Source organism: Heterodontus francisci, chromosome 4, assembly GCF_036365525.1.
Source record: "Heterodontus francisci isolate sHetFra1 chromosome 4, sHetFra1.hap1, whole genome shotgun sequence".
In the NCBI taxonomy this organism is placed as follows: domain Eukaryota; kingdom Metazoa; phylum Chordata; class Chondrichthyes; order Heterodontiformes; family Heterodontidae; genus Heterodontus; species Heterodontus francisci.
The window spans coordinates 6293243-6321113 of record NC_090374.1 but is presented as its reverse complement, the minus strand read 5'-3'; the positions used below and the strand labels follow the sequence as shown (position 1 = coordinate 6321113).

Sequence of the window (27871 nt, the reverse complement as noted above, 5' to 3'; positions counted from 1 at the left end):
TGGATAAAGAACTGGCTGGGCAACAGGAGACAGAGAGTAGCAGTAGAAGGGAGTTTCTCAAAATGGAGACGTGTGACCAGTGGTGTTCCACAGGGATGCGTGCTGGGACCACTGTTGTTTGTGATATACATTAATGATTTGGAGGAAAGTATAGGTGGTCTGATTAGCAAGTTTGCAGACGACACTAAGATTGGTGGAGTAGCAGATAGTGAAGGGGACTGTCGGGGAATACAGCAGAATATAGATAGATTGGAGAGTTGGGCAGAGAAATGGCAGATGGAGTTCAATCAGGGCAAATGCGAGGTCTTGCATTTTGGAAGATCCAATTCAAGAGTGAACTATACAGTAAATGGAAAAGTCCTGGGGAAAATTGATGTCCAGAGAGATTTGGGTGTTCAGGTCCATTGTTCCCTGAAGGTGGCAACGCAGGTAAATAGAGTGGTCAAGAAGGCATACGGCATGCTTTCCTTCATCGGACGGGGTGTTGAGTACAAGAGTTGGCAGGTCATGTTACAGTTGTATAGGACTTTGGTTCGGCCACATTTGGAATACTGCGTGCAGTTCTGGTCGCCACATTACCAAAAGGATGTGGATGCTTTGGAGAGGGTGCAGAGGAGGTTCGCCAGGATGTTGCCTGGTATGGAGGGCGCTAGCTATGAAGAGAGGTTGAGTAGATTAGGATTATTTTCATTAGAAAGACGGAGGTTGAGGGGGGACCTGATTGAGGTGTACAAAATCATGAGAGGTATAGACAGGGTGGATAGCAAGAGGCTTTTTCCCAGAGTGGGGGATTCAATTACTCGAGGACACGAGTTCAAAGTGAAAGGGGCAAAGTTTAGGGGGGATATGCGTGGAAAGTTCTTTACGCAGAGGGTGGTGGGTGCCTGGAACGCGTTGCCAGCGGAGGTGGTAGATGCGGGCACGATGGCGTCTTTTAAGATGTATCTAGACAAATACATGAATGGGCAGGAAGAAAAGAGATACTGACCCTTAGAAAATAGGCGACATGTTTAGATAGAGGATCTGGATCGGCGCAGGCTTGGAGGGCCGAAGGGCCTGTTCCTGTGCTGTAATTTTCTTTGTTCTTTGTTCGTACTCCAAATGCGGTCTAACCAACGTTATCTACAACTGTAACATGATGTCCCAACTCTTGTACTCAGTGCCTTGGCCAATGAAGGCAAGCATGCCATACGCCTTCTTCACCACCCTGTCTACCTGTGTTGCCACCTGCAGGGAACTATGTACTTGCACCCCAAGGTCTCTCTGCTCAACAACACTCCCCAGGGTCCTGCCATTCACTGTATATGTCCTGCCCTGGTTTAACTTCCCAAAATGTATCACTTCGCACTTGTCTGCGCTAAATTCCATTTTCCAATCCCTTGCCCACTTTTCCAGTTGATCTATATCCAGGGGGATATCCAGGGGAGGCGGTGGCGTAGTGGTATTGTCACTGGACTAGTAACCCAGAGACCCAGGGTATTGCTCCGGGGACATGGGTTCAAATCCCACCACAGCAGAAGGTGGAATTTGAATTCGATCAATAAATCTGGAATTAAAAGCCTGTCTAATGATGGCCATGAAACCATCGTCGATCGTTGCAAAAACCCATCTGGCTCACCAATGTCCCCCAGGGAAGGAAATCCGCTGTCCCTACCCGGCAGTGGTGGAGCAATTAAATTGGGGAAACTCAAAATGCCAGAATTAAATGAGCACAGGTATAGAATCATAGAATGATTGCAGCACAGAAGGAGGCCATTTGGCCTGTCAAGTCTGTGCTACCTCTGTTAGAGAAACTCAGCTCGTCCCTTTCCCTGTATCCCTGCAATTTTTTCTGTTCAGGTGCTTATCCAACTCGCTGTTGAAAGGCTTGATTGAATCTGTCTCCAGCACCCTCTGAGGCAGTGCATTCCAGATCCTAACCACTTGCTGCCATTGGTTCTTTTACCAAACACTTTAAATCGGTGTCCTCTGGTTCTCTTCAACTACCCTGGCTAGGCCACTCACAATTTTGAACACATTTATCAAATCTCCTCGCAACCTTTTTAAAGAGAGTAACCCAATTCTCCAATCTACCCATGACTGAAGTCCATCATCCCTGGATCCATTCTCATAAATCTTTTCTGCAACCTCTCTAAGGCCTTCACATCCTTCTTAAAGCATGGTGGCCAGAATTGGACAGACTATTCCAGTTGAGGCCAAACTAGTGTTTTGTAAAGGTTCATCATAACTTTCTTGCTTTTGTACTCTTATGCCTCTGTTTATAAAGCCCAGGATCCCATATGCCTTTTTAACCACATTCTCAACCTGCTCTACCACCATCAATGATTTGTGCACATATACCCCCAGGTCGCTCTGCTCCTGCACCCCCTTTAGAATTGTACCCTTTATTTTATATTGCCTCCCCTCGTGCTTCCTACCCAAATAAATCGCTTCACACTTCTCTGCATTAAATTTCATCTGCTACATCTCCATTCATTCCACCACCTGTCTATGTCCTCTTGAGGTTTATCACTATCAAGAACGAACAAAGAACAGTACAGCACAGGAACAGGCCATCCGGCCCTCCAAGCCTGCGCTGATCTTGATGCCTGCCTAAACTAACACCTTCTGCACTTCCGGGGCCCATATCCCTCTATTCCCTATCCTCCTCATGGTTCACAATACTTCCAAGTTTTCTCTCATCTGCAAATTTTGAAAATGTGCCCTGCACACCCAAGTCTAGGTTATTAATATATATTAAGAAAAGCAGTGGTTCTAATACTGACCTCTTGGGAACCCCACAATATGGCCTTCAGTCCGAAAAACAACCATTCATCACTAATATAAAAACAAAGAGTGCTGGAAATATTCAGATCTGGCAACATCTGTGGAGAGAGAAGCAAAGTTAAGGTTTCAGGTCTGTGACTTTTCATCAGTACTAGGTGAAACAGATTAAATGGAGAGAGATTGCAGAACCTGGTGGTACAGAGGGACTAAGGTGTCCTCGTATATGAATCACAAAAAAGTTAGCATGCAAGTACAGCAAGTACTTAGGATGGCAAATGGAATATTGGCATTAATTGCAAGGGAGATGGCGTATAAAAGTGGAGAAGTCTTGCTAGAACTGTCCAGGGCACTGGTGAGACCACCTCTACAGTCTTGTGTACAGTTTTGGTCTCCTCACTTGCATTGGAAGCAGTTCAGAGAACATATGAACATACTAATTAGGAGAAGTAGTAAGCCACTTGGCTCCGCCATTCAATAAGCTCCTGGCTGAACTGATTACTCCACATTTCCACCTACCCCCTTGCTTATCAAGAATATATCTAACTCTGCCTTAATATTCAAAGACTCTGCTTCCACTGCCTTTTGAGGAAGAGAATTCCAAAGACTCACGACCCTCTGAGAGAAAACAATTTCTCCTCATCTCTGTCTTAAATGGGCAACCCCTTATTTTTAAACAGTGACCCCTAGATTCTCCCACAAGGGGAAACATCCTTTCCACATCCACCCTGTTAAGACTCCTCAGGATCTTACATGTTTCAATCAAGTCCCCTTACTCTTCTAAACTCCAGCGGATACAAGCCTAGCCTGTCCAATCTTTCCTCATAAGACAGTCCGCCCGTTCCAGGTATTAGTCTCGTAAACCTTCTCTGTACTGCCTCCAACACACTTACATCATTCCTTAAATAAGGAGACCAGTACACAGTACTCCAGATGTGGTCTCACCAATGCCCTGTATAGCTGAAGCATAACCTCCCTACTTTTGTATTCAATTCCCCTCGCGATAAACAATAACATTCTGTTAGCTTTCCTAATTACTTGCTGCACCTGCATACTAACCTTTTGTGATTCATGCACTGGGACACCCAGATCCCTCTGCATCTCAGAGCTCTGCAATCTCTCACCATTTAGATAATATGCTTTTTTATTCTTCCTGCCAAAGTGGACAATTTCACATTTTCCCACATTATTCTCCATTTGCCAGATCTTTGCCCACTCACTTAACCTATCTATATCCCTTTGTAGTCCCCTTATGTCCTCTTCACAAGTTACTTTCCTACCTATCTTTATGTCATCAGCAAATTTAGCAACGATACCTTTGGTCCCTTCATCTAAGTCATTTATATAAATTGTAAAAAGTTGAGGCCCCAGCACGCATCCCTGCGGCACACCACTCGTTACATCTTGCCAACCAGAAAATAACCCATTTATGCCGACTCTCTGTTTCCTGTTAGCTAACCAATCTTTTATCCATTTCAATATGTTACCCCCTCCACCATGAGCTTTTATTTTCCACAATAATTTTTGACACCTTATCAGATGTCTTCTGGAAATCCAAGTACAATACATCCACCAGTTCGCCTTTATCCACAGCACATGTAACTCCCACAAAGAACTCCAATAAATTGGTTAAAAGTTATTTCCCTTTCACAAATCCATGTTGACTGCCTGATTACCTTGAATTGTTCTAAATGCCCTGCTATAATTTCTTTAATAATAGCTTCTCGCATTTTCTCTAAGACAGATGTTAAGCTAACTAGCCTGTAGTTTCCTGCTTTCTGTCTCCCTCCCTTTTTGAATAAAGGAATTGGATTCGCAACTTTCCAATCTAACGGAACCTTCCCTGAATCTAGGGAATTTTGAAAAATTAAATCTAACGCATCAACTATCTCACTAGCCACTTCTTTTAACATCCTGGGATGAACTCGATCAGGACCCGGGGACCTGGCAGCCCGCGGCTCCAACAATTTGTTCAGTACCACTTCCCTGGTGATTGTAATTTTCTTGAGTTCCTCCCTCCCTTCCATTTCCTGATTTATAGCTAATACTGGGATGTTACTTGTATCCTCAATAGTGAAGATCGGTGCAAAATATCTGTTCAATTCATCTGCCATCTCCTTATTATCCATTATTAATTTGCCGACTCACTTTCTATAGGACCAGCGCTCACTTTGTTAACTAGTGAAGATTCACTAGTTTGATTCCTGGGATGAAGGGGTTGTCTTATGAGGAAAGGTTCAGCAGGTTGGGCCTATACTCATTGCAGTTTAGAAGAATGAGAGGTGATCTTATTGAAACATATAAGATTCTGAAGGGGCTTGACAGAGTAGATGCTGAGAGGATGTTTCCCCCATGGGGGAGTTTAGAACTGGGAGCACAGTTTCAAAATAAGGGGTCACCCTTTTAAGATGGAGATGAGGAGGAATTTCTTCTCTCAGGGTCATTAATCTTTGGACTTCTCTTCCCCAGAGAGCAGTGGAGGCTGGGTCATTAAATATATTCAAGACTGAGTTAGACAGATTTTTGATCTACGAGGGAGTCAAGGGTTGTGGGGGCGGTGGGGGGAGGTGTGGTGCAGACAGGAAAGTGGAGATAAGGCCATAATCAGATAAGCCATAATATTAAATGATGGAGCAGGCTCGAGGGCCCGAATGGCCGACTCCTGCTCCTGTTTCTACATATCCTGCAAAAAGGCAGGCATAGTTAAGACCCATGGGGACCCGTAGCAACCCAAATACACCTTTTATTTGGATTTAAAGGAGAAGTTGTTCAATGTGAGAACAGTTGAGCCAGGTAGAGGGGGGTGGTGGTGGATGGAGGCTGATTGGGTTTTCATTCAAGGACGAAGTGGAGAGCCCTCAGTCCGTCCTGGTGAAGGATAAAGGTGTAGAAAGATTAGGCATCCATGTTGGATAGGAGACAGTTAGGCCAGAGAACTGGAAATTATTAAAGTGACAGAGGGCATCGGAAGAGTCACAGATGTAGGGCGGAAGAGACTGGACAGGGAGAAAAAATCAGTTCAGTGGGGCAGGGACTGGCTGAAATGTTAGATCTACCATCGAAATTCTATTTGTGGATCTTGGGAAGGAGTAGAAGCAAGGTGTTCGGGGTTGGGGGAGCTATGAGGTTGAAGGCTGTGGAGGGAAAATCCCCAGAGGAGATGAGGTCAGTCTTGGAAACAATGGCTTGATGTTCGCTGGTGAGGTCCTGGTCTAGGGGGAGGTAGGAGGAAGTGTTGGAGAGTTAGCATTTGACCTCTACAAGGTAGAGGTAATTTTGCCAGACAACAGCAGCACCACCGTTGTCAGAGGTTTGATGATGATAGGATTGGACCTGAGAGAGCGGAGTGCAGCAAGTTCAAAGGGAGACAGGTTAGAACGAGTGAGTGAGGGGGGCAGATGGCCAATGAAAAGATCGAGAGAGTAAGAGGCCAGAGGGAGGGGTCCAGGTGGAGGGAGAATACTGGAGACGAGTAAAAGGGTTTGCTGTATGGGGGAAGACTTCTGGCCAAAGAAGTTGGTGTGGAGGGGGAGGCGACAGAAGGAGAACTTGAAATTCATTGGGGTGGGGGTGTAAGGGGATGAAGCTGAAGCTTTGGCTAAGGGCAGATTGTTCAGTGTCAGAAGGGGGAAAACCCCTTTTACCCATCTCCGGTGAGTCCCACAGCTACCTCGACTACAGATCCTCACACCTTGCTTTCTGTAAGGACTCCATTCCATTCTCCCAGTTTCTCTGTCTCTGTCGCATCTGTTCTGATGATGCAGTGCTCCATACCGGTGCTTCTGATTTGTCTTCCATTTTCCTTAACTGAGGACTTCCCCACCATGGTTGACAGGGCCCTAGACTGTGTCCGTCCCATTTTCCGCACTTCTGCTCTCATCCCTTCCCCTCCCTCTCAGAACCACAATAAGGTTCACCTTGACCTCACCTTCCACCCAACCAGCATCGGTGTTCAACAAATCCTCTGCTGCCATTTCTGCCACCTCCAGTGTGATGCCACCACCAAACACATCTTCCCCTCCTCTTTCAGTATTCCAAAGGGATCATTCCATTCCTCAGTAGCACCCAACACCCCCTCTCCTTCCCATGGCACCTTTACATGCAAGCACAGGAGAAGCAACACTTGCCCTTTTACTTCTCTGACTGTCCAAGGCTTCAAACACACTTTCCAGGTGAAACAGTGATTTATGTGTACTTCTCTCAAGTTAGTATATTGTATTCACTGCTGACAATATGATCCATTTTACACTGGTCCAAATGCTGGTTGGGTGACTGCTTTGTGGAACACCTCCGTTCAGTCTGCAAGCATGACCCCAAGCATCCGGTTTTCTGTCATTTTAATTCTTCACCCTGCTCTAACACTGACCTCTTTGTCCTCGGTTTCCTGCAGTGTTCTAAAGAAGCTCAACATAAGCTCGAGGAACAGCACCTCGTCTTTCAATTAGGCACGTTACAGCCTTCCAGACTCAACATTGAGTTCAACAATGTGGGTTTGTTTTTCTGTATCTTCAAACTCTTTCCCTTGGAGAATAGTGTGGAGCATTGGAAGGATTCACACACTGATTAACAACCTGATAGGCTGTGTTGTGAACTCTCCTTCTGTGGCCATCAGGTCCTAGAGTTGGACTCGTGCCTGGAGCCTTCTGGCTCAGAGGCAGAGCTGGTACCAAGTAAGCCACAAAACACAGAGCTCAAGCTGCTCCACCTGATGGCACTTCCTGCGCATGTAGCTGTCCAGGGCATGAAAAGCAGCCTGGAGTTCAGATGTGCATCTGAAGGAACTGAGGTGCCCTGCCATGCCTTTATTTATTGGTCTACTAATTAAATTTATTTGAAATAAAACTTAAGACTTTAAAAACAAACAAGATTTAAGACCCCTAATAAATTATTCTAGTTCCTTATCTTAGATCCTTACCTCAATACTTACCCTCAATAGTGATCTTTGTTCCCTTAGGTTTTGCCGCACCTTCCTCTCTGCACTGGCTCTGACTTCACTCTTTACCTCACTCTTCCAATTTTTACCTGTGCTCCTTCTGGCCACAAGCCTGCTCTGCTGCTGTGCCTTTTATCCTGCTCTGCTCTTGCTGAGCTCCAACTCCTTCTGGTCTCCTTATGGGGTTGTAGGGCTAGAGGAGATTACAGAGATAGGGAGGCCATGGAGGGATTTGAAAACAAGGATAAGATTTTCAAAATCGAGGCAAAACTTAACTGGGAGTCAGTGTAGGTCATTTAGCACAGGGGTGACGGGTGAATGGGTCTTGTTGTGAGTTCTGGATAAGATCAAGTTTACACAGTCGAGTGAGGAGGTTACAAAGATTTATGTAAAAGCAAAATACTGCGGATGCTGGAAGTCTGAAACAAAAACAAGAAATGCTGGAATCACTCAGCAGGTCTGGCAGCATCTGTGGAAAGAGAAGCAGAGTTAACGTTTCGGGTCAGTGACCCTTCTTCAGAACTCGAAGAAGGGTCAGTGACCCGAAACGTTAACTCTGCTTCTCTTTCCACAGATGCTGCCAGACCTGCTGAGTGATTCCAGCATTTCTTGTTTTTGTGACAAAGATTTAGGTGATGGTTTCAGCAGCATGTAGCTGAGGTGGGGTATATTACAGGTGGAAGTAGGTGATTTTGGTAATGGTGCAGATATGTAGTCATTCACAACAACCGTGAGTATGCTGTCCCAAGGATTTGGGGATTGGGTACACATGTGTCCTGAAAGAGGCATAGAGTAATTTACAGCATAGGAGGAGGCCATTTGGCCCATTAAGTCCACGTGGGCTCTCCACATCTACGCAGTCAGTCCAACTCCCCGGCTCGATCCCCTGTAGCCTTGCAAGTCTGTGTTACTTGGTATTACACAGAGTGCAGGAGTCACACTGTTCCAGAACAAGTGATGCGGATTCATCTATCTTCCTTGTGTCCCTCTCTGTCTCTTTGCCTGCTCAGCCTCCAATGTCCAACGCAAGGAAAGAGATCATTGCACAGGCCTTCCGTAAACTGGACAAGACAGGGGATGGTGTGATAACCATTGAGGATCTACGAGGAGTGTACAATGTCCAGCACCACCCCAAATATCAAAATGGGGAGTGGACGGAGGAGCAGGTCTTCAGGATCTTCCTGGATAACTTTGACTCGCCCAATGATAAGGATGGAATTGTGAGTGAGTGAGGGAGAGAGGGAGCTGGTCGCTCAATAGCTGGAGCCCGTTTTGTCAGGGGATTACAGGCTGTGCGATCTTACTGTGGTGTGTTGGTAGTTGCTGTGCATAGTCTAGGAAATTGGTCCTGCTCCCACCACCCAGCCCCCCATGCCTGTGACGACGTGTATTTCCACCCATTGCTGGGAGACAGCGACCGAAGCCCAATGATGGCGGCACACTCATCCCCCAGCCCCGGTCTCCATCTATCCCTCCCCCACCCTCTCACTAATGGTAGGCTGGAGGTCAGATACCCAACCCAGTGGTGGTGACTGTTGCTTCAACAGTCTAGCATTAATATTTACATTAACGGTATTAATGTATAAATTGATGTGAGCTGACAAATACTTCTTTAACAGAGACGTTAACCCGTTTAACTGTTAACCTTTTCTTACAAATTTAGCTGTGCAATATTATCAAAGCTTCAGCTAACACTGCAAAGTTATAAAACTGGGTGCCTCTAATGGAGGAGAGTGTGTGAACATGCAAGGGTGTGTAGATCTGTCATAGCATTGTTCACAGTGAAATGTGACAAAGCACCGGCTGTACACACGACCTTAAGCATCTTACTAGACGGTGACTGCTGCTGGTGTTATTGGGGCCAAGTGTTGTCATCAGCTGAAGCGGGGGATAATTGGCAGTCGCGATATGCAATGCCACCACTGGTGGGAAAGTGTAATTACAACATGACACATTTACATGGGAAGTTACCATTATAAATCAACACAGGAATATTAATGTAAGAACATAAATAGGAGCAGGAGACAACCATTTGAGCCCTGGAGTCTGCTCCACCATTTGATAAGATCATGGCTGATCTGATTGTGGCCTTAACTCCACTTTCCTGCTGCCCTCCAATAACCCTCGACTCTCTTGTTGATCAAAAATCAGTCTAACTAAGCCTTGAATATATTCAATAACCCAGCCTCTACTACTCTCTGGGAAGCGAATTCCAAAGATTAATGGCCCTCTGAGAGAAGAAATTACTCCTCATCTCCGTCTTGACTGTGCTCCCTAGTTCTCGATTTCACCAAGAGGCGGGGCAACATCCTCTCAGCATCTACCCTGTCATGTCCTCTCAGAATCTTAGAGTCATAGAGAGATACAGCACTGAAATAGGCCCTTCAGCTCACCGAGTCTGTGCTGACCAACAACCACCCATTTATACTAATTCTACATTAATCCCACATTCCCCACCATTCTCCTACCACCTACCTATACTAGGGGCAATTTACAATGGCCAATTTACCTATCAACCTGTAAGTCTTTGGCTGTGGGAGGAAACCAGAGCACCCAGTGGAAACCCACGCGGTCACAGGGAGAACTTGCAAACTCCGCACAGGCAGTACCCAGAACCGAACCCGGGTCGCTGGAGCCGTCAGGCTGCGGTGCTAACCACTGTGCCGCCCATATCTTATATGTTTCAAGATCACCTCTCATTCTTCTAAACTCCAATGAGTATAGGCCCAACCTGCTGAACCTTTCCTCATAAGGCAACCCCTTCATCCCAGGAATCAGTGTTGTGAACCTTCTCTGAACTGCAATGCAATTATGTCCCTCCTTAAATAACGAGACCAACACTGTACACAGTACTCTAGGTGCGGTCTCATCAATGCCCTGTCCAGTTCTAGCAAGACATCCCCACTTTTATACTCCAGAATGGAAATATTAAAACAGAGCAAAGTGTATGACTATAACACAGGGACCTGGGCATCCTGTTCAATCATTGCTTGGACCCTAACCTCACTTCAGCTGAATACCACACTTGGCTCTGATTCCCTGTGTCCAACATCACGTGTGGTCCCCTTGTGCAGAGAAAAGATCTGAATGGTAAGTAACTGTGGCTGTGGATACCACGCTGGATTGGTCGTTACTGGGTTCCATCTGCAGTGGATCGTTCTGAGTGTAATTGTTTGCACCAGATCCAGAGTTATTAGATGTGATTTGACCAGCCATTTTAAACCCATTGTATAAGCAGAGTGCCCTAGAAGGCGCAGTGGGTAGGCATTCATCCAACTCGCAGTCACCATGTTAGAGGTTGGGGATTATATCCCACTCACTCTGGTTTGAGTCTAGATCTATGAGGATTCTAACCCTGGAACTGCCGTTATAAGGGGCGTGGGTTGTACCTCAAGCCCTGCAGCAGTTACATTATACAGGGGAGGTAAATTTCCATACTTGTGAGCAGTTGTATGTTCAATTTCTAATGATGGTGGGTAGATGGATTTGGGGAATATGGGGAGAAGGTGGGTAGGTGGGATTGAGGGATATGGGGTGATGGTGGGTAGGTAGGTGATTAAGTCCCTCATAAGAGACTTTTGGTTAAAGTTAAAGCTCATGGAACTGAAGACAAATTATTAACCTGGTTTGGAAATTGGCTGAGCAGCTGGGGACAGAGAGTAGGGATAATTGGCAGGATGTGACTAGTGGTGTCCCACATGGATCTGTGTTGGGGGCTCAACTACTCTCCATATTTATTAACAACTTAGATTATGGGATGGAAAGCAATACATCCAAAATTTGCTGATGATGCAAAGATAGGCTGCATTGTAAGCAGTGTAGATGGAAACATAAAATTAAATAACGATATTGATAGAATAAAAGAATGGGCAAAGCTGTGGCAAATGGATTTCAATGTAGCCAAATATGAAGTTATCCACTTGGAAGCTAAAAAGAATAGAACAGGGTACTTTCTAAATGATGAAAAGCTAGAACCAGTGGAGGTCCCAAGAGACTTAGGATCCAGGTACACAGAACATTGAAATGTCATGAACAGGTACAGAAAACAATCAAAAAGACTAATGGAATGCTGGCCTTTATATATCGAGGACGAGAATTCAAGGGGGTAGAAGTCATGCTTCAGTTTTACAAAACCCTGGTTAGACCACACCTGGAGTTACTGTGAGCAGTTCTGGGCACCACACCTTAGGAAGGAGATATTGGCCTTGTAGAGAGTGCAGCGTAGATTTACCAGAATGATACCTGGGCTCTAAGTGTTGAATTGTAAGGAGGAATTACACAAACTAGGGTTGTATTTCCTGGAATTTAGAAGGCTAAGGGGTGATTTGATCCAAGTTTTCAAGATATGGGCGGCGCAGTGGTTTGCACCGCAGCCTCACAGCTCCAGCGACCTGGGTTCGGTTCTGGGTACTGCCTGTGTGGAGTTTGCAAGTTCTCCCTGTGACTGCATGGGTTTCCGCCGGGTGCTCCAGTTTCCTCCTACAGCCACAAAGACTTGCAGGTTGATAGGTAAATTGGCCATTGTAAATTGCCCCTAGTGTAGGTGGGTGGTAGGAGAATGGTGGGGAATATGGGATTAATGTAGGATTAGTATAAATGGGTGGTTGATGGTCAGCACAGACTCAGTGGGCCGAAGGGCCTGTTTCAGTGCTGTATCTCTCTATGACTCTATATTAAGGGAACAGATAGGGTAGATCGAGAGAAACTATTTCCACTGGTTGGGAGGGTCTGGGACTCGGAGGCAGAGTCTAAAAATTAGAGCCAAATCTTTCAGGAGTGAAATTAGGAAACACTTCCATACACAAAGGGTTGTCGAAGTTTGGAACTCTTCCACAAACAGCAATTGATGCTGGATCAAGTGTTCATTTTAAATCTGAGATTGATGAGTTTTTGTTATACAAAGTTATTAAGGGATATTGGCAAAGACGGGTATATGTAGCTAGGTTGCAGATCAACCATGATTTCATTGAATGGCGGAACAGTCTCAAGGGGCTGAATGGCCGCCTCCTGTACCTATGGGTGGGATTGAGGGATATAGGAAGTAGGTGGGTCGTTTGGGATTGAGGGATATGGGGAGAAGGTGGCATCCAGGACAAAGCAGCCCACTTGATTGGCACCCATCCACCACCGACTCTCAGTGGCAGCAGTGCGTACCATCTACAAGATGCTCTGCAGTAACTCACCAAGGCTCCTTTGACAGCCAAACCCGTGAACTCTACCAACTAGAAGGACAAAGGCAGCAGGTGCATGGGAACACCATCATGTGCAAGTTTCCCTCCAAGCCACACACTATCCTGATTTGGAACTATATCACAGTTCCTTCACTGTCGCTGGGTCAAAATCCTGGAACTCCCTTCCTAACAGCACTGTGGGTGTACCTACCCCACATGGACTGCAGTGATTCAAGAAGGCAGCTCACCACCACCTTCTCTAGGGCAATTAGGGATGGGCAATAAATGCTGGCCTGTCCAGCGACACCCACATCCCATGAAAGAATAAAAAAAATACAAAGTGCTGGAAATATTCAGCAGGTCTGACAGCATCTGGAGGGAGAAACAGAGTTTACATTTCAGGTCAATGACCTTTCATCAGAACTGAGTTCTCTAAAAAGAGAACGAATAGCTTGTTCGGGGTTTGATTGAGGCTTTAGTCTTTGGCACTTCCAGTTCAGTATGTGGGACTGGGTGTGATGTTCGGTCTTAATCAGTATGAGGAACCTCATACTGATTATCAGCTGAAGTCACCACTAAGCCACAGACCTGAAGATGTGGTTCATTCTGTGCTCAGATACTTGCTGTGGGCTGAATCATGGTGGGATCTACCTCAGTGGTGATGCTCCCCATGGGTGCATAGTGTGTTGCTCCTCGCTGCCTGGTCAGTGCATGCAAATGGTCCCTTGGCCGAGATACTGGAGGAACCTAATGTCTGGGCAGCCTTTCCCAGCACAAGTTAGCCCCTTCAAGAAAGGGAGCAATATAAGCAGAAGACATGTTCCAGTGGCCTTTGATCCAGCTATGTCTATCACTCCAGCAACAGCGGCACACCTACTCCAGAGCAACTGGAATTAACGTGTGATTCCCTCCGTGGGTGGGGCGGTGGGGAGCACCAGGGTTGGTTCAGACTCCACTCTCCGGACTTGTAATGCTTTGCACTGTAGTTGTCAGTTTTGGGTTTGTGCAATGTGGACAGCTGTGATAAATCATGTTTGGTGTGACTATAGGTGACGATGGAGGAGTTTATAAATTACTACGCGGGTGTCAGTGCCTCCATAGACACGGACGTCTACTTCATCATCATGATGAAAAATGCCTGGAAACTGTGATGGGCGCTCGTGTGCTTGGTGGTAAACTGTTGCTGCTCTCACTCGCATAGGAGAGATGTGTTAACACGGATCATATTGCACTCTGGTGAGAATAATCTGGCACCAAATATAATATCTCCCCACAGACAGCTTCAGCTAGACAGTGAGACTGAGAATCAGAGTGTCCCAGACGGTGAGAATCATTGAGTCCCAGACAGACGGTGCGATGGGGAGGGGGGAATCAGTCCCAGACAGGCAGAGTGAGACGGAGGTGGGAGAATTACTCCCAGGCAGACAGTGAGATGGAGGAGGGGGAATTAGTCCCAGACAGATAGTGAGATGGAGGTGGGAAAATCAGTCACAGACAGACAGACGGAGGAGGGAGAATCAGTCCCAGACAGTGAGACGGAGGAGGGAGAATCAGTCCCAGACAGATAGTGAGACGGAGGAGGGAGAATCAGTCCCAGACAGATAGTGAGACGGAGGAGGGAGAATCAGTCCCAGACAGACAGTGAGATGGAGGAGGGAGAATCAGTCCCAGACAGACAGAGTGAGATGGAGGAGGGAGAATCAGTCCCAGACAGATAGTGAGACGGAGGTGGGAAAATCAGTCCCAGACAGACAGAGACGGAGGGAGAATCAGTCCCAGACAGACAGAGTGAGATGGAGGAGGGAGAATCAGTCCCAGACGGACAGTGAAACGGAGGAGGAGGAATCAGTCCCAGACAGGCAGTGAGACGGAGGAGGGAGGACCAGTCCCAAACGGACAGAGGGAGGAGGGAGGATTAGTCCCAGACGGGTAGAGGGAGATGGGAGAATCAGTCCCAGACAGACAGTGAAACAGAGGAGGGGGAGTCAGTCCCAGACGGGTAGAGGGAGATGGGAGAATCAGTCCCAGACAGACAGTGAGACGGAGGAGGGGGAATCAGTCCCAGACAGAAAATCTGCAAGCCTTCCAATCATCTGATCTCCCTCAGCCTCTGGAAACAGCTGTACTGAATTGGGTCAGTGGGTGTAAACTGTTGGATTATTTTCACCAGAATGCTGCCTCCGCTGCAGCTCCTTTAAATCTGCTCCTGTGTCTGCTGCTCTGTGTTTTGTGCATTTATGTCTGTGTTTCGGCAGTCTCTGCATTTGTATCTATGTCTATGTTGAACAGGTAAGTTTCTGCAAAGTAAATCCTCTGTAATTGGGTTCTCAGCTCATGGTGTCTCTGTCATAGATTGCTCAGTGCCGTCCCCAAGATACAGTGCAGACTGTACAAAGCCAGTCAGGAGGAGGGACAATCAGCGAGTGTTAATTTGCCAAGAGCAACCAGGAGCACACCGCTTCATTATTCTCGTGGTCCCTCCCTTGTGGCCCCCATTGCAGCTCTCCCTTCTCCTGGCCTCCTCCCTCATAGCTTCCGCCTTGTGACCTACCCCCCTTGTGGTCCTTTGCCCTCGCAGCCCCCCACTTTGCGGAGGGCCACCTTTGCTGTCATACCTTTCGCAGCCCCCTCACTGCCAGCACCCTCCCTCTTCCCCCTCACCGTGCTCCCCTCCACTCTGCGATTGTCCTTCCCCAGTCACTGGTGGTGTTGAATGAGAATTGTGTGTCTTTCTGAGCCTCTCTCCCTCTGCTCTGTAATTTCCACTAACCCATGTGTTTACAGAACCTCACAGCAAAAAAATTACTTGCACGGTATGTGATTTGTTAAAGGTGCTTTGCCATCCCAGCACGCTGACCCACCCTGCACTGAGGCCAATTCTGATCTGGAGTTGATCTCTGTGAGCCTCTCACTGGAATTATACATATAGTTTATGTAAAATGATGCATCATTAAACCAAGCTGACATCCTGTGCCCATGTCCAGCACTCAAAGCAGCCACACCCTGTAGATTCCTAATTGTTGTGTAATCGTTTCCTGATCTTTGTACCTGTCGTTCATGAAATAACCCCATGCTAGGTCGCCTTATAGGGTTCAAGGGGCATCGACCACCCATGATGCTGATCAACCCCAGGAGCTCTTTCCAAGTGATAGCTCAGCACCTTTAACATTGTAACGGAAGAGTGAATGATGCCAATGATGGATTGCAGGGACCTCACACTGATTCATGGGGTGATGTGTTGAACTTGACTGAATCCATCATTGTGATTCACTGATACCTCAGCATGTCTCCTTTCAATTCTCAGCCAATCAGGGTGCATCCCCTTATGAGGTATCATTGAATGTTTTGTTTCAATGCCAATGATTGGCGTTTGAAATTATTCCTAACCCAGGATTAACTGTCATAGTTCTGTCTGATTCTTCCTAACTGCACTGTTACACATGCATGTACCAGCACCAGACAGATACTCAACACCAGCACTGAGAGATACTAATGCACATATTCCCTCAGAAACACTATACCATTGAGACCAACGCACTCACACACTCTCGCACACAGGCATTCACACGTACAAATACTCAATACCGGCATCAAGGGACACACGTTCTCTCTCACTCTCACTCTCACTCGCTCTCATGCTCTTGCTCTCTCTCTCTCTTTCTCTTGTTCTCTCTCTTTCTCTTGCTTTCTCTCTTTCTCTTGCTCTCTCTCATTCTCTCTTTCGCTCTCACTTTCTCTGTCTCTCTCACTTTTTCTCTCACTCACTGTTTCTTTTGCACTTGCCCGCGTGCGCTCTCTTGCTCTCTCTCCCTCTTTTGCGCACTCTCTCACATGCTCTTGCTCTCTCTCACTCACTGAGTGTGTGTTCTCTAATGGTGTTGATGAGTGTGTGTGTGTTTTCCAATTGATGCCAGCTCCTTTTGTCTCTCTTGTCTGCAGGTCACCAAAGTTGAATTTTTAAATTACTACTCAGGAGTAAGTGCCTCTATTGACAATGATGCCTATTTCATCCTAATGATGAAGAGCTCTTGGCGATTATGATGAACCCTAATTTTTAGATTTTACTATTCGGAGAAGTGCTGACTGTGAACAAAGCAGATAAAGATTGGATAACCTCATCCAGTTTCCGAGATTCTGACTGGGAATGACTTGTATTTACTGTCATTAATTTGAGGCTAATTTTTTTCCCTCTTTTTGTAATCACTGATGTGTAATGTTTGTGTGTTCCTGCATTCAGTGACTCTATTGCTTATGCGACTGCAGATTCTAGTCCCGGAAACAATCTGGTGCTGGTGGTTTGCAGACCTCAGGATGGATGGAATCTTAATTAATCTGTTCTGAATAACTTCTCCTGCCCCAGTGTTCCGTGGCTGAAAGGTGAAGTGAGCGTTTTGCATTACCACGTCTGTAGGAGACTGAGGGGAAAAGCTCAGCTCCCTCCCTTTGATAAGTGTCCTGTGGCAGAGAGTCCCAGTTCAGCCGAGAGACTGTGTCCTATCACTCTGACAGTGCCAATTCCTGGAGTTGCAGCTGAAGTAACCAACCTGTGCTGGTGTCTCCAGTCCAAGCGTCAGAGCTGAAGCCTGGCTTCACTGCGTATCAGCACATCAAGTCCCTCAGTGGACAATGATGCAGATTAGCTTACTGGCAAGAGAGTAAATGGAATCTACAAGATCAGCCAGTACAGTGCATTGCAACAATGGCCTGTCCCTCAATGTGCCCCACAGGAGTTATGCTAAAGTCTCACTAATCACTGGTTGGGTCTCAGTGGGAGTATTCTGTCCAATTCCGGGCATAACATTTTAGGAATGCTGCCAAAACTTCAGAGAGAGTGCAGAAGAGATTTAGGAGAATGTACTAGGGATGAGGGACCAATTTTGTGGAGAGACTGGAGAAGTTGGGATTGTTCTCCTTGGAGCAGAGAAGGTTAAGGGGAGATTTAATTGACGTTCAAAATTATGAGGGGTTTTGATTGCACAAATAATGAGAAACTGCTTCCACTAGTAAGAAGGTCGGTAATCCGGTGGACACAGATTTAAGGTAGAGAGATTTACTCTGTATCTAACTTGTGCTGTACCTGCCCTGGGAGTGTTTGATGGGACACCTTTTTGAGCATCTTCCTGGTTTTTTTGGTCAGAAGGCACTCAAAGTCCCAGGTTTAACTTTTTAATACATTAGATACTGATCCTGTTTTCACTCTGGGTTCACTGCTGAACTTGTATCTTTCTTTAGTTTCTCTCCTCTCTCCCCTCATGCGCTCTCCCAGCTCATCTTACCCATGAGACCCATATCCTATTCCCTCGACCCTATTTCCACCAAACCTCTGACCACCCAATTCCTTTCCTGCTCACCATGTTAGCTGATATTGGTAATGGTTCTCTCTCCTCAGGTGCTGTCCCCCTCCTTCAAATCTGCCATCTTCACCCCTCTCTTCAAAAAAACAATCCTTGTACCCTCTGTCCTTGCAAACTACAGCCCCATCTCCAACCTCCCTTTCCTTTCCAAAGAAATTGAACGTGTTGTTGCCTCCCAAATCTGCGCCCACCTTTCCTGGAACTTCATGTTTGAATCCCTCCAATCAGGTTTCCACCCTTGCCACTGTACCAAAACGGCTCTTATCAAAGTCACAAATGATGTCCTATGTGACTGTGACAATGGTAAACTATCCCTCCTCATCCTTCTCAACCTGTCTGTAGCCTTTGACACGGTTGACCACACCATCCTCCTCCAGCACCTCTCTATTGTCATCCATCTGGGTGGGCAGATGTCATCTGGTTCCATTCTTCCTTATCCAGTCATAGCCAGAGAATCACTTCCAGTGTCTTCTCTTCCTGCTCCTGCATGCTTACCTCTGGTGTCCCTAAGGATCATTCCTTGGCTGTGTCCGATTTCTCATCCTTGTTTTCACATCCCTGTATGCCTTCGACCCTCCCTATCTCTGTCATATCCTCCAGCCCTACAACCTTGCAAGAACTCTTTGCTCTCCTAACCTCTTGAGCATCCCCAATTTTAATCTCTCCACCATTGGCGACCATGCATTCAGCTGTCTGGGCCCTAAGCTCTGGGATTCCCTCCCTAAATCTCTTGACCTCTCTCTCCTCCTTTAAGACACTCCTTAAAACCTACCTCTTTGATCAAGCTTTTAGTCACCTGCCCTAATATCATCTTATGTGGCTTGGTGTCAAATTTGTTTTAAGAAATATTCCAAAATTTTCAATGTTCACCATTGTTCATTTACTGTCATCCTTCTAATGTCCCAATCTACTATGTACGCCACTCCCAAATTCAGTGAAATTCTATCATATTATGATGATCATTCTTTCCCAGAGGATCACTTACTCTGACGTTACACATTTGCCCTGTCTCATTACTCAAAACATGATCTAAAATAGCCCCTTCCCTGGTTGGATCACGACATATTGTTCTAAGAAACTCCCAAATGCATTCCTTGAACTCTTCCTCCAAACTACTTTTGTCAATTTGATTTGTCCCGTCTGTAATGAAAATTACATCCCTCCACGAATATTGCATAGCCATTGTTACAAGCTCCTCTTTCTTGATTAGCTATACTCTTGGACGGAGTTTTATTAAGAGAGGCTATGAACTACTTCCACCAGTATTTTCTGACCTTTGTTATTTCTTTTCTCCATCCATACAGGTTCTACTTTCTGCTATTCCGAGGCAAAATCTTTTCTCACTACTATCCTTATGTCAACGTTTATTATCAGGGCTATTTGATAAAATAGGAAGATAGGGAATAGGAGCAGGAGTAGGCCATTCGACCCCTTGAGCCTGCTCTGCCTTTTAACTGCATCATGGCTGATCTACCTCAACATCATTTTCCTGCACTATCCCCATATCCCTTTAATATCTAAAAATCTATCAATCTTTGTCTTGAACATACTCAATGACTAAGGGTCAACAGCTGTCTGGGGTAGAGAATTTCAAAGATTCACCATCCTCTGAGTGAAAAAATTCCTCCTTATCTCAGTCCTAAATGGCCAACCCTTTATTCTGAGACTGTGTCCCCTGGTTCTACACACCCCAGCCAGGGGAAACATCCTTTCTGTATCAACCCTGTCGAGCCCTATAAGAATTTTGTATGCTTCAATGAGATCACCTCTCATTCTTCTAAACTGCAAAGAAAACAGGCCCAGCCTCCTGAATCTCTCGGAATCAGAATTGTTACAGCGCAGAAGGCGGTCATTCGGCCCATCGTGTTGTCACCGGCTCTCCGAAAGAGCAATTCATCTAATGCCATTCCCCTCCGTTCACCCCGTAACTCTGCACATTCTTCCTTTTCAGATAACATTCTAATGTCCTTTTGAATACTTCAATTGAATCTGCCTCCACCACACTCTCAGGCAGTGCATTTCAGATCCTAACCACTCGCAGTCTGAAAATGTTTTTCCTCATGTCGCTTTTGCTTCTTTTGCCAATCACTTTAAATCTGTGCCCTCTCGTTCTCGATCTTTCACAAGTGGGAACTCTCTGTCTACTCCTGTCCAGACCCCCTCATGATTTTGAATTCCTCTATCGAATCTTCTCTCAGCTTTCTCTTTTCCAAGGAAAACAGTCCGAACATCTTCAAATATCTTCATAACTGAAGTTCCCTATCACAGAATCACAGAATAATATAGCGCAGGAGAGGCCCTTCGGCCCTTATTGCTGGAACCATTCTCGTGAATCTTTTCTGTACTCTCTCCAATGCCATCACATCTTTGCTAAAGTGCGGCGCCCAGAACTGGACGCAATACACCAGCTGAGACCAAACTAGTGTCTTATGCAAATTCAACATAATCTCCTTGCTCTTGTACGCTATGCCCATATTAATAAAGCCTAGGATACTGTATGCTTTATTAACTGCTCTCTCAAGCTGTCCTGCCACCTTCAATGACTTATGCACATATACCCCCATCCGCGATGCTGAGAAGTCGTGGATAGCACATTTAGCGAGGTGGTCACACTGCAGGTAATGGCTGCACAGGCAGAAAAGGGATGGGTGACCACCAGGCGGAGTAGTAGCCGCAGGCAGGTAGTGCAGGAGTCTCCTGTGGCCATCCCCCTCTCAAACAGATATACCGCTTTGGGTACTGTTGCGAGGAGATGGCCTCCCAGGGGAAGCAGCAACAGCCAAGTTTGTGACACCACGGATGGCTCTGCTGCACAGCAGGGAAGGGAAAGGAGTGGAAGAGCTATAGTGATAGGGGATTCTATTGTAAAGCTTACAGATAGGCGTTTCTGTGGCCGCAAATGTGACTCCAGGATGGTACGTTGCCTCCCTGGTGCTAGGGTCAAGGATGTCATGGAGCAATGAAGAGTGCAGGAGGGCATGCCAGGAGCAGCACCAGACATACCTCAAAATGAGGTGTCACCCTGGTGAAGCTACAACACAGGACTATCTGCGTGCCAAACTGCGTAAGCAGCATGTGATAGAGCTAAGCAATCCCATAACCAACGGATCAGATCTAAGCTCCGCAGTCCTGCCACATCCAGCCGTGAATGATGGTGGGCAATTAAACAACTAACTGGAGAAGGTGGCTCCACAGATATCCCCATCCTCAATGATGGGGGAGCCCAGCACGTCAGTGCAAAAGATAAGGCTGAAGCATTTGCAACAATCTTCAGCCAGAAGTTGATGATCTTTCTCGGCCTCCTCTTGAAGTCCCCAGCATCACAGATGCCAGACTTCAGCCAATTCGATTCACTCCGCGTGATATCAAGAAACGACTGAAGGCACTGGATACTGCAAAAACTATGGGCCCTGACAATATTCCAGCAACAGTACTGAAGACCTGTTCTCCAGAACTTGCCTCGCCCCTAGCCAAGCTGTTCCAGTACAGCGACAACACTGGCATCCACCCTGCAATGTGGAAAATTGCCCAGGTATGTCCTGTACACAAAAAGCAGGACAAGTCCAGCCCGGCCAATTACCGTCCCATCAGCCTACTCTCAATCATCAGTAAAGTGATGGAAGGTATCATCAACAGTGCCATCAAGCGGCACTTGCTTAGCAACAACCTGCTCAGTGATGCTCAGTTTGGGTTCCGCCAGGGCCACTCAGCTCCAGACCTCATTACAGTCTTGGTTCAAACATGGACAAAAGAGCTGAACTCAGAGGTGAGGTGAGAGTGACTGCCCTTGACATCAAGGCAGCATTGACTGAGTATGGCATCAAGGAGCCCTAGCAAAACTGAGGTCAATGGGAATCAGGGGGAAAACACTCCGCTGGCTGGAGTCATACCGAGCGCAAAGGAAGATGGTTGTGGTTGTTGGAGGTCAATCATCTGAGCTCCAGGACATCACTGCAGGAGTTCCTCAGGGTAGTGTCCTAGGCCCAACCATCTTCAGCTGCTTCATCAACGACCTTCCTTCAATCATAAGGTCAGAAGTGGGGATGTTCGCTGATGATTGCACAATGTTCAGCACCATTCGTGACTCCTCAGATACTGAAGCAGTCCAAATTGAATTGCAGCAAGACCTGGACAATATCCAGGCTTGGGCTGAGAAGTGGCAAGTAACATTCACGCCACACAAGTGCCAGGCAATGACCATCTCCAACAAGAGAGAATCTAACCATCTCCCCTGACATTCAACGACATTACCATCGCTGAATCCCCCACTATCAACATGCTAAGGGCTACTATTGACCAGAAACTGAACTGGAATAGCCATATAAATACCGTGGCTACAAGAGCAGGTCAGAGGCTAGGAATCCTGCAGCGAGTAACTCACCTCCTGACTTCCCAAAGCCTGTCCACCATCTACAAGGCACAAGTCAGGAGTGTGATAGAATACTCTCCACTTTCCTGGATGTGTGCAGCTCCAACAGCACTCAAGAAGCTCGACACCATCCAGGACAAAGTAGCCCGCTTGATTGGCACCCCATCTACAAACATTCACTCCCTCCATCACCGACGCACAGTGGCAGCAGTGTGTACCATCTGCAAGATGCAATGCACCAAGGTTCCTTAGACAGCACCTTCCAAATCCACGACCTCTACCAACAAGAAGGACAAGGGCAGCAAATACATGGGAACACCACCACCTGCAAGTTCTCCTCCAAGTCACACACCATCCTGATTTCGAACTATATCGCCATTCCTTCACTGTCGCTGGGTCAAAATCCTGGAACTCTCTTCCTAATAGCACTGTGGGTATACCTACCCCAAATGGACTGCAGCGGTTCAAGAAGGCATCTCACCACCTTCTCAAGGGCAATTAGGGATGGGCAATAAATGTTGGCCTGGCCAGTGACGCCCACATCCCATGAATGAATAAAAAAAAGAGGATTGGATCAGGAAAAAAACGAGGCTTATGGCAGATCCGGAGTGCTGAAAACAGCGGAGGCACTGGAGGGGTGTAGAAAGTGTCGGGGGTACTTAAAACTGTAATTAGGAGAGCGAAGAGGGGACACGAAAAAACATTGGAGGGCAAGATAAAGGAAAATCTTAAGGCGTTTTATAAGTATGTTACGGGCAAGAGCAAAACCAGGGAAAGAGTGGGGCCCATTTGGGACCAAAGTGGCAATCTGTGTCTGGAGCCGGAGGACATAGGTGAGGTTTTAAATGATTACTTTGCATCTGTGTTCACTATGGAGAAGGACGATGCAGGTGTAGAGATCAGGGAGGGGGTTTGTGATATGTTTGAACATATTAGCATTGAAAGGGAGGAAGTATTAGCTCTTTTAGCGGGCTTAAAAGTGGATAAATCCCCAGGCCCAGATGAGATGTATCCCAGGCTGTTATGTGAGGCAAGGGAGGAGATAGCAGGGGCTCTGACACAAATTTTCAAATCCTCTCTGGCCACAGGAGAGGACTGGAGGACAGCAAATGTGGTACTATTATTCAAGAAGGGTAGCGGGGATAAGCCAGGTAATTACAGGCTGGTGAGTCTAACATCAGTGGTTGGGAAAATATTGGAAAAAGTTCTGAGGGACGGGATTAATCTCCACTTGGAGAGGCAGGGATTAATCAAGGATAATCAGCATGGCTTTGTCAGGGAGAGATCATGTCTAACTAACTTGATTGAATTTTTTGAGGAGGTGACTAGATGTGTAGATGAGGGTAAAGCAGTTGATGTAGTCTACATGGGATTCAGTAAGACTTTTGATAAGGTCCTGCATGGGAGATTGGTTAAGAACATAAGAGCTCATGGGATCCAGGCCAATTTGGCAAAGTGGATCCAAAATTGGCTTAGTGGCAGGAGGCAGAGGGTGATGGTCGAGGGGTGTTTTTGCAAGTGGAAGCCTGTGACCAGTGGTGTACCGCAGGGATCGGTGCTGGGATCCTTGCTGTTTGTAGTGTACATTAATGATTTAGATTTGAATATAGAAGGTATGATAAGTAAGTTTGCAGATGACACGAAAATTGGTAGTGTTGTAAATAGTGAAGAGGAAAGCCTTAGATTACAGGATGATATAGATGTGTGAGGTGATGCATTTTGGGAGGACTAACAAGGCAAGGCAATATACAATGGATGGTAGGACCTGAGGAAGTACAGAAGGTCAGAGAGATCTTGGTGTACTTGTCCATAGATCACTGAAGGCAGCAACACAGGCAGATAAGGTGTTTAGGAAGGCATGTGGGATACTTGCCTTTATCAGCCGAGGCATAGAATATAGGAGCAGGGAGGTTATGATGGAGCTGTATAAAACGCTAGTTAGGCCACAGCTGGAGTACTGTGTACAGTTCTGGGCACCACACTATAGGAAGGATGTGATTGCACTGGAGAGGGTGCAGAGGAGATTCACCAGGATGTTGCCTGGGCTGCAGCATTTCAGCTATGAAGAGAGTCTGGATAGGCTAGGGTTGTTCTCCTTAGAGCAGAGAAGGCTGAGGGGGGACATGATTGAGGTATACAAAATTATGAGGGGCATTGATAGGTTAGATAGGAAGAAACTTTTTCCCTGAGGAAATAACCAGGGGGCATAGATTTAAGGTAAGGGGCAGGAGGTTTAGAGGGGTTTTGAGGAAAATTATTTTCACCCAGCGGCTGGTTGTAATCTGGAACGCACTGCCTGAAGAGGTGGTAGAGGCAGGAACCCTCACAACATTTAAGAAGCATTTAGATGAGCACTTGAACCGCCATAGCATACAAGGCTATGGGCCAAGTGCTGGAAAATGGCATCAGAATAGTTAGGTGCTTGATGGCTGGCACGGACACAATGGGCCGAAGGGCCTGTTTCTATGCTGTATAACTCTGACTCTATGACCCTCTGCTCCTGCACCCCCTTTAGAATTGTACTCTTTATTTTATATTCTCTCTCCATTTTCTTCCTACCAAAATGAATCACTTCACATTTCTCCGTATTGAACTTCATCTGCTCCTTGTCCATCCATTCCATCAACTTGTCTATGTCCTTTTGAAGTTCTACACTATCCTCCTCAGAGTTCACATTGCTTCCAGGTTTTGTTCGCAGATTTTGAAATTGTGCCCTGTACACCAAGGTCTAGGTTATTAAGATATATCAGGCAGAGCAAGGGTCCCAACACTGATCCTGGGGAACTCCACTATAAACCTTCCTCCAGCCTGAAAACATCCATTAACCACTACTCTCTGTTTCCTGTCACTCAGCTAATTCCGTATCCATGTTGCTACTGTCCCTTTTATTCCATGAGCTATAATTTTGCTTACAAATCTGTTGTGTGGCAATTTATCAAATGCCTTTTGGAAGTCCCTCCTCATAGGACAATCACGCCCTATCAGGAATTAGTCTGGTGAACCTTTGTCGCACTCCCTCTATGGCAAGTATATCCTTCCTTTGGTAAGGAGACCAAAACTGTACACAACACTCCAGGTGCAGTCTAACTAAGGTTCTATACATTTGCAGCAAGACATCTTTACTCCTGTGTTCAATCCTCTTGCAATAAAGTCCAATATACCAATTACTTGCTGCACCTGCATGTTAGCTTACAGTAACTCATGAACAAGGACACCCAGGTCCCTTTGGATATCAACACTTCCCAATCTCTCACCATTTAAGAAATTCCATCTGCCATGTTCTTGCTTACTCACTTAGTCTGTCTAAATCCCCTTGAAGTCTCTTTGCATCATCCTCACAATTCACGTTCCCACCTAGTTTTGTGTCATCAGCGACTTGAGTGAAGTGTCTTGGGATGTTTTATTACATTAAAGTGCTATATAAATGCAGGTTGTTTTTGTAACCTGGGGTCCTGCTACAGAGTGACACGTTCCCCAGTAGAGAATGAGTCTGTCGTGTAGGCTATGAATGGGAGCTAGGTAATTCTGGCAGTACAGTACGTGACCTGGACATGTGGATATCATCATGCAGAAACCCCTACAGCTCTCATTCTCTGGAGTGCAGACAGTGAAAGAGAGAGCCTGTGCGGGGAGGGAGCAGCTGCATAAATAACAAAGTTCACTCAGCAACTCAGTCTCAGGCTCACTGAGTGTTTGTAGCCTTTGCCCCAGTTATCTGCCTCAGTGAGCCTGGACTGTCCCATTTAACAGAAATCCCTGGTTCCTGAAATTTCTTGGTGTTTCCTTCCCATTGTTGGATGTGAGGCTGGAGCAGGGAGATCGGCCACACACACACACATTGCCCTGTACAGAAAGCAAAACACTGTGGATGCTGAAAGTCTGAAATAAAAACAGAAAATGTTAAAAATACTCAGCAGATCTGGGATCATCTGTGGAGAAAGAAACAGTTAATGTTTCAGATCTGTGACCTTTCATCAGAACTGAAAATATTTAGAGATGTAACAAGTTTTAAGCAAGTGCAGAGGTGGGTGAAGGGGGAAAGAACAAAAGGGAAGGTCTGTGATGAGGTGGGAGGCAAGAGAGGTGAAATGATGAAATGCGAAGCAAAAGGAGACAGTAATGGGACAAGTGAAGAAACAAACATAGGTGTGAAGAGATGCAAATAACATCAGCCGAAGCATTAGCAGCACATGTCAGAGTACTGAGTTTAACTATTACCATCTCTTTACGTCTTGTGTCATTATCCTTTTTGTCATTTATCTCTCCTGCCTCCCACCTTATCTGGACCTTCCCTTATGTTCTTCCCCTCCCCCTTTCCCTGCCTCCATAAGAGCATCAAACCTATTACTTCTAACTTTTCCAGTTGTGATGAAAGGCCATCGAACTGAAAGTTAATTCAGTTTCTTCCTGCATAACTGCTGCCTGACCTGCTGAGTATTTCTAGAATTCTCTACTCACCCCTGTACTGGTACATGTGCCTCACATTACAAGTTCAAATTGATGGATTTAAGGCAGTCTGAGAAATGGTATGGTATGCAGCACCAAACTGACTCAGGAAACAGCGATATCAGACCTCTGGTCAAAATGTCATTGGATGCCAGAATTAATGTTATGTGTAACACACTGGGTGTTGTGACTCAGCTTTCTTCCAGCACTTTCTACCAGGGAGAGGCAGTGTCAGAGTGGTAATGTCACTGAATTAGTAATCCAGAGGCCCAGGCTACTGTTCTGGCCGCTGGTGGAATTTTAATTTAATCGACTAATAAAAATCTGCAATTGAAAGCTAGTCTCAGTGATGGTGTCATGAAACTATCATCGATTGTTGTAAAAACCCATCTAGTTCACTTATGTCCTTTAGGGAAGGAAATCTGCTGTCCTTACCTGGTTTGGTCAACTTGTGACTCCAGATCCAGAGCAATGTTGTTGACTCTTAACTGCCCTCTGAAATGGCCACTCAGTTTTCAAGGGCAATTAGGGATGAGCAACAAGTGCTGGCCTTGCCAGAAACACCCACATCCTATGAAAAAAATTAAAAATAAATTTCTAGAGGCACCAAAACACAGGGGGGCTAAGCCAGGACTAATTTCATCATTCAGCCTTTGCTACAGACTCAGCCACTGTGGAGATTCAGAATTCGTGTCATCCTTTGCTTTGCACAAATCTTCTCTTCCTTCAATTGTTATAGGCTATGGTAAAATGAACATTAAAGTGCCTTTTGATTACATGCTATGCCAACTGTGTTCTGTCACTATCAAATTTTATTTGGTAATGACCTTATGTG

The 27871-nt window shown here is 46.1% G+C and overlaps 1 protein-coding gene across 6 annotated transcripts in view; it reads left to right on the top strand.

Annotated features, from left to right (window-relative positions):
* Nucleotides 1-27871, top strand: part of LOC137368875 (calcyphosin-like protein) — a 54719-nt gene that overhangs the window by 11978 nt on the left and 14870 nt on the right. For 3 of the 6 annotated variants that reach the window (XM_068029101.1, XM_068029099.1, XM_068029103.1), the window contains exons 4-6: nucleotides 8707-8916; nucleotides 13917-14039; nucleotides 16807-16894. In XM_068029101.1, coding sequence (XP_067885202.1) covers nucleotides 8707-8916; nucleotides 13917-14018 — 312 coding nt within the window. In that variant the 3' untranslated portion in view covers nucleotides 14019-14039; nucleotides 16807-16894. Of the gene's footprint in view, nucleotides 1-8706; nucleotides 8917-13916; nucleotides 14040-16806; nucleotides 27815-27871 lie in introns of those variants that run through there. The other 3 variants (XM_068029105.1, XM_068029104.1, XM_068029100.1) reach the window with 2 other exon arrangements.